At 38.0% G+C, this 7006-nt stretch overlaps 1 protein-coding gene across 1 annotated transcript; it reads left to right on the forward strand.

The window, feature by feature from the left end:
• Positions 1-515: 515 nt before the first annotated feature.
• On the forward strand, positions 516-6436 carry LOC131033657 (lysine histidine transporter-like 8). Its single transcript, XM_057964922.2, has 5 exons — positions 516-1274; positions 3353-3486; positions 3762-4189; positions 4941-5072; positions 5181-6436. The coding sequence occupies exons 1-5, from the start codon at positions 715-717 to the stop codon at positions 5664-5666; spliced, it is 1740 nt and encodes a 579-aa protein (XP_057820905.2). The 5' UTR covers positions 516-714; the 3' UTR covers positions 5667-6436.
• The last annotated feature ends 570 nt before the right edge of the window (positions 6437-7006 follow it).

Below are 7006 nucleotides of genomic sequence, written 5' to 3' on the forward strand. Positions count from 1 at the left end.
TCAGACTATTCCTTTGAGAAGTTTAAGCCACAAAGGAAGAACACTGTTTCTAAAAGAGCACACCAATTTCGAAAAAAATTGCATAAACTTCTGAATAAAATTATTTTATATGTTTTCTGAATAAAATTATTTCTTAAGAGAAATAATAGCCAATGAGGTATAACAGGAAAAGATCATGTTTTAAAGGAACCCACCATTTTTTAAGAAGAAATTAAGAACAGTAATCCTTGAACTGTGACATTGTGGCCTAGATGAATTCCCACCTACCAACCGATGTGTACAGAAAGCTGTTATGGAAGAATATAATAATTTATGTAAAGCCACATATAGATCACATCGAAAATATATATCCACAAGTTAATTATTCAAAAGAAGCAAGCCCCCATGTACAAAATGTTGGAATTTGAACATGATGTATATATACAATTAGTATACCCATAGTAAAAAGTAAATTTCTGGGGGAAAAAAGTATACCCACCAGCAGAGAGCTTGCTTTGTACATACCTACAACTGATTTCTATAAAGTCAATGCAGCAGCCAGCGAGTTGTTATCCAGTTCTTAGACTACATTAAGATGGTGAGTACCCACGTACCAACAACCTCTGAAAGCACAGTGCTTGAACTTTGAAGAACATAAATAATGCGTACGCACACATTTTCATCATAGATCTATATATTTGAAGTATACCCACAATCGTATCATAGTTGAGAGTCATGGCTGGATCAAGAGATGTCCAGGAAGCCAGCTTTAGACACCATGTTGTGACAGAGCAACAATCAGAAATGGAGGAGGGGAATGGAGGAGACCAAGTTATAAGAGAGGTTGTGTCAATTCCTCAGACTCCAAGGGGAGGTGGCACACCCAGTGGCACAAGGTCTCCTTATCACAGCAATCAGATGTCTAATGCACATTCACATGCAATAACACCTACTGGAACAAGGCCTCCTTCTGGTCTTGCATCTCCTTCCATGTCAAGGTCTCCCCTTTTGAAGACACCCAAAACTCCCAGGACTCCCAGGACTCCCAAGACTCCAAGGACTCCATGGACCCCTTCTCTCAGCCCAATTGGGGCTCCCATGAAGAGGGTGCTGGTCAACATGAAGACTTACTTAGAGGATGTCGGGCATCTTACAAAGTTGAATCCTCAAGATGCTTGGCTACCCATTACAGAATCCAGAAATGGAAATGCCTATTATTCGGCCTTTCATAATCTCAATGCAGGGATTGGATTCCAGGCCTTGGTGCTGCCTGTCTCCTTCACAGTTCTTGGATGGTATGTGATTTTTGTTTTAATGTTATTGCATGATCATTAGTTATAATGACCAGACTCTTGGAATTTTAGTGGTGACGTCTGCGACTGATGAAATATGCCTCCTTGTCTTCGTAATGGCCAAGACATCTGAATTTTAGATGCTGGTGTGTGTGACTGATAAAGCATGGATCTTTTGTCTTTATAATGCCAGGCGAAATCATTTGAAAATAAGAGCAATATGGGATAATTAAGCTTATTGGGAAGAATTTTTTGTTGAATTGAATGGTTATGTCCATTGAATTTCAGGGTCAGATATCTGTGAATGATCAAAGAAAACCATCGCTTTTGTTTTCTTAATTTGGTTTTCGTAGGGAGGGTCTATTTCTCTATCTCTCTCTTTCGTTTTCATAATTTGGTTTTCTACTTGTTGGGATGATTGTGCCCTTGGAATTTCAATATCGGCATGATTATTGATTCAGGCTGGTCTTGTTTTGTTTTGATTGAGTTTAGACCATGTTATATATTTAATTATCAAGGCTGATGTCCCAATTTTTCTCTTCACTAGGTGGGATGTCCGATCCCTCAGAGCTTTAAGAGCACTATGTGGAATTTTGCCAAAGGTGGCCTCTTTTTGTTTTCAATCTCTGTTATGATGGATAGGCAATTTAAACTTTACTTAGGGTTAAAACTGTCACTGGTTACAGGAAACCCACTAGTATTCTTCTTTGTTTCCAGTCTTGCAACTTATTATATGGTCAGGCCCTTTGAAGTTTAAGAAGGCTAGGGAGGATCAACCGAGAGTTGTATTATATTGATTTCTTGGTGAGCTGGAGTAATTAGTCCATCTGAATTTTCAAGGTAGTGATTCCTGTGTCTAAATAAGTCTTTTTCTACTCTTCTCCAATTATAGCTGGAATAAGCAAGCCCTTAGAATTTAAAGAAGAATATAATCCTCTTCGTCCTCTTCTTGAGTTTTGGCCTTGTTGAGTTGTCATGGCTAGGCTCTTAAAGTTTTGCAGGTATTGATCCTCTGTGAATGGTCAAAATAGGCCTTTACTTTTGTTTTCTTACACCCAAATGGATTGGTCTGGCTCTGGGATAGCAGTATTAGAGGTTCAGAAAGGCTAGTCTTCTCTTCTTTTATTGTTTTACTCGGACTGGCAAATCATATGATTTTTGCATAGAGTTCTGTCTCTGATAATTTTATAAGTAATAGATGTTTCTACTATTTTTTTCCCTGGCAATTGGATGGTGAAGAAGGTTATCAGTGATTGAGCAGGATAAGCATTCTTTTATTTTCACCCAGAGTTGCATAGTCGTGTCTGCTATTTTAAAAGTAATTGAAATCCTTATTTCTCCTTTCTTCTTAGTCACCTATCTGGGATGTTCAGGCTTTCTGTATTTCAGCAGATGTATGGATGATCCAGCAAGGCTACTTTTCTTTTCCTTAGGGTTGAACGGATAAGCCCTATAAACTTTACAGAGAATGAAATTTGTGGCTGACCAAGGCATGTGTTATTCATTTCTGATATCTGTTTTCCCAGTAAAAATAACCGAGCCCTACAAATTTCGCAAGTGAGCCGGGTTACCAAATGTGCGTTTGTTTTCTTTTGACTAGTTAGAAAGGTTATGCCATTCAAGGACTTCTGTGCCCGTGTTTTGCTTTTCCATTTTTATTTTGCAATACTTTTGAATGGTCTAGACTGAAGAAGTTTACAATTAATATCTGGGAGGGTACAAGATAATTCTTCTTATATTTCATTTTGATCAATAGTTGGAAAGGATATGTTCTTTTAATCCCCCTCGGACTGATGCATGTGACCCTGCAAGACTGGTTTTGATTCTGCCCCTTTTCTTGGTGCAACAAGTTCAAATTACTAGGTGTCATGAAGTTTAAAAGCTATGATAGTGACCTAAAGTTTTAAGGATTTTAGAGGCATTAGTAAACAAGTGAGTGAACCCTCTTGAATTGACAAGTAGTCAGATCGGCCAGGTCCTTTGAATCTTGTAGATGGTTTTCAATTCTTTCTTTGCTATGAATGGTATTCTTATGCATATTTTGGAGGCCAAATTGATTTTGTGCTGTTGAATGAATTCAGGACATGGGGAATTATTTCTCTAGTTGTTGCTTATATCTGGCAACTATACACACTGTGGCTTCTTGTAAGATTGCATGAATCTGTACCTGGAAAACGCTACAATCGATATGGGGAACTTGCTAAAGCTGCTTTTGGTAATGACAAATATCTTTTTGTTTTCTTTATCAAATCAAATTACATAGAATCCCTCCTCTTCTTTCTGGACATACAAATGAATAACGCTAGAGGAGTCCTCTAAATAGATGTGGGTATTCAATTAGTCTTAGTCGATTGAATATATTGAAGACAACCAAATCTTCTTGATGTATTGCACTTGTAAGAAGGGGATCCTTCTGTGTTCTTTTTAATAATCTTATATTGTCTGTGAAAGAGGGGGGCTTGATCTGTGTAAAATTTGCTAATTTTCCAGGTGAGAAATTGGGTGGCTGGCTCTCCACTTTTCCAATCCTGTATCTATCAGGTGGCACTGCAATGGGACTGATCATTGTTGCTGGGGGCTCACTGAAATTGTTTTTCCAAATTGTTTGTGGCCCAACTTGTGAATCCAATCCATTATCTTCAGTTGAGTGGTATTTGGTGTTTACCTGCCTTGCTGTGGTTGTTTCACAGCTTCCCAATCTCAACTCCATTGCATGGTTTTCTTTGATTGGAGCAGCAACTTCGGTCACATACTGCACAATGATTTGGGTTTTGTCAGTAAGCCAGCCTAGGCCTCCAAACGTATCTTATGATCCTGTCAGGGCTAAATCTGATGTTGCATCAGCTTTCACAATCTTGAATGCTTTGGGTGCCATAACTTTTGCCTTCAGAGGCCACAATCTTGCTCTTGAGATTCAGGTGAGAACTTTCTTTACCCTCTCTTTTAGTACATATTGTTTAAGGATGTTTGTTAAGTACAGGTATGAAACCTTGCATTTCCTGGATATCTATGCCAAGTACACCCTCCATTCAAAAAGAGGAAAGCCAGATCATGTCAATTCTACATCCTTCTATTGATCTGGGCTCAATTTTTTATCGGCTTCTATATCCTTCTATTGATGTGCATATATAATCAGGCTAATATATTTTAAATTATAATAATATATCTTGAGAAGACTGACCGTTCAGTTGCATACCTTGTATATGCAGACACGCTGTAGTCCTAATCATTTCTCATACTAAGAGACTAGGAGCATGTGCTACAATGTTTGCTATAGTCCTACTTTATTATGGCAAGCAAGTCTCCTTTTTCCCTCATTAGGATTCCACCTCAATTATATTCATGGGCTTAAAAAAGGGGTAATCCAAAGCTAGCATCTACAACAATTGAAACCTCATGTTAAAGATGCTTTTTGCAGTTTTAAACCGCTGTAGCATTTAGTATCTAGAACCTTGGGACAAGTTTTGTTTGCATCTGAAAATCAGTATAAGCATTCTCTTTTTGTACTGAATTGTATGATACTTTGAAATACAAGCTCTGAAAGGTCCCATAATGTTGGCTAACATCTGGATATTGGTTTTCAAGGTTATATTGAGGTTTTTTGAATTTTAGGATGGATGTTTCATGGATGATATCACCTGATCAGATTTTTCCCCTGTGAGAATGTAGGCAACAATGCCATCAAGTCTTAAGCATCCAGCCCATGTACCGATGTGGAGAGGAGCTAAGGTTGCTTATACACTGATTGCCTTCTGCTTGTTCCCTATTGCAATAGGAGGATATTGGGCCTATGGAAACCTTGTGAGTTTATTTTTCTTAGTTTAACATGTTGATCAATAACAAAATATATGATTACAGGTTTTGCAACGCAATTGCTAGTATCTGAATGCAGTGTTGGTGTAAATGCAGATACCACAAGGAGGAATTTTGAATGCTTTATATGGATTTCATAATCAGGATATCTCAAGGGGACTTTTGGGCCTAACATTTCTTCTAGTTGTTATCAATTGCCTAACCAGCTTCCCAATTTATGCTATGCCAATTTTTGATGATTTTGAAGCTTCATACATCGGCTGGGCCAACAAGCCATGCCCCTTGTGGGTTCGAAGTGGATTCCGGATGGTTTTCACATTCATGGGATTCTTTTTTGGGGTTGCATTTCCTTTCCTCAATAGCTTAGCTGGTTTGCTTGGAGGGATCACATTGACGGTGACCTTTGCATACCCTTGTTTGATGTGGATTATGATAAAGAAGCCTGAGAAATACAGCTCTAGCTGGTATTTAAACTGGGGACTTGGTATATTTGGTGTCATACTCAGCATAGCATTCTCAATAGGAGGTGTTTGGAGCATTGTTGACAGTGGCTTAAAGCTCCATTTTTTCAAGCCAAGTTAGCTATCAAGAGGGTTCCATCTCCAATTCATTGGAACACCAATTGCAAAATCTAACATCATATCATGCTGTGGTTTACTTTTGACTTGTAATTCTTGGTGTTACAGTCCATAGGATGTCGCATCACTGTGCATAAATTATATGCACTTCAATGCCCGTTCATGCAGGTAGTGGGCACCATCTAGGCAAGATGTAATTGGTCCAAAGCGGTGCCACTCTGGAAGTATATTTTGATATGGTAGAATCCTTACTCTCTTTGGTATAAACAGTGACTCCATGATTCTTCATGTCAAGCAGATTTATTCAGCTTTGTGGTCAATTTACTTACATGTTGATATCTTTCCGTGTATGGGGTTTCCAATCTTTGATGTTCTTGTTGCCAACTACATGTCACCGAAGTATTATCCATACATACTATTTGAAATCTGTAAGGGTCTTCTAGCAATCTGTTCTGTTTTGTAAAGATCTACTTCTATTTCCTATGCAAAATCAAATTAGCATGCTGTTATATCTGTATTACAAAGCAGAAGATTGTGAATTCTGACCGTAAATTTGGTACTGGAAGGAACGTGGAACTTCTCATCTTCATAATAGTTGGAAGAATCCTTCGATTTGAGCATGGATAAGGACACTGGTTGAGAAATATTTGGGTACTTGTGTAATCAGCATCATATTTGCCTATACAATGTGTGCAATAGTTGTATCAGTTTTCTGTCTAGCCTAAAAGGCTCAAGATTATATGTGCAGCCCTTGTTACATTTTTGTTGTTTAAATTTGTGCAATTTGTACTGGGGAAACGGGAATTTTCATTTCAATTTGTTATGGCAACCAATAAGACTGTCAAATTTTGATATTTTTGAAAGTTCTGAAGATTTTTACACTGATATCTCTCGTACACATACAAGACAGGCACAAATATAAATACTCTGTAACTGATTGTTATGAATAGAATCTAAAACAGGGGAAGGGAATCGGGGAGACTGTAATGTTGTCTTGTGGGGTGAACAAACAATTATTAATAGTGGATTAAAAACATTGAAATTGAACTCGGCAAAATTAGTAAGCTCATTACGCCGAAGGCGTCTCCTAATATGAAGTGGACATCCTCATTTTGTGCATCGATGGTTGATATGTTCTTTAAAGCAGTGCAAGACGTTTGAAGGAATGAGTACCCTCCATTTTCATCTACAGCTTTAAGTGGACAGCGCAGTAGGCTTTTTCAGAGATGGAACTTTACATTGCAACTTTTCGACATACAAACACTTTGAATACGGACGCCCTCAAATGTAAGCGCTGGCAGCAGAATACAGTTTCGAGGAAGAAGATTTTTTTTGCATTAACTC

This window comes from Cryptomeria japonica, chromosome 5, assembly GCF_030272615.1.
Source record: "Cryptomeria japonica chromosome 5, Sugi_1.0, whole genome shotgun sequence".
NCBI classification, from domain to species: Eukaryota; Viridiplantae; Streptophyta; class Pinopsida; order Cupressales; family Cupressaceae; genus Cryptomeria; species Cryptomeria japonica.

What these genes read in the sequence shown, in the direction of transcription:
- LOC131033657 (XM_057964922.2), top strand. Translation starts at nt 715, where the DNA reads ATGGCTGGATCAAGAGATGTCCAGGAAGCCAGCTTTAGACACCATGTT. An exon ending in ACTTGCTAAAGCTGCTTTTG is followed by an intron (nt 3,487 to 3,761) that starts GTAATGACAAAT and finishes CTAATTTTCCAG; the next exon opens with GTGAGAAATTGGGTGGCTGG. An exon ending in ATCTTGCTCTTGAGATTCAG is followed by an intron (nt 4,190 to 4,940) that starts GTGAGAACTTTC and finishes GTGAGAATGTAG; the next exon opens with GCAACAATGCCATCAAGTCT.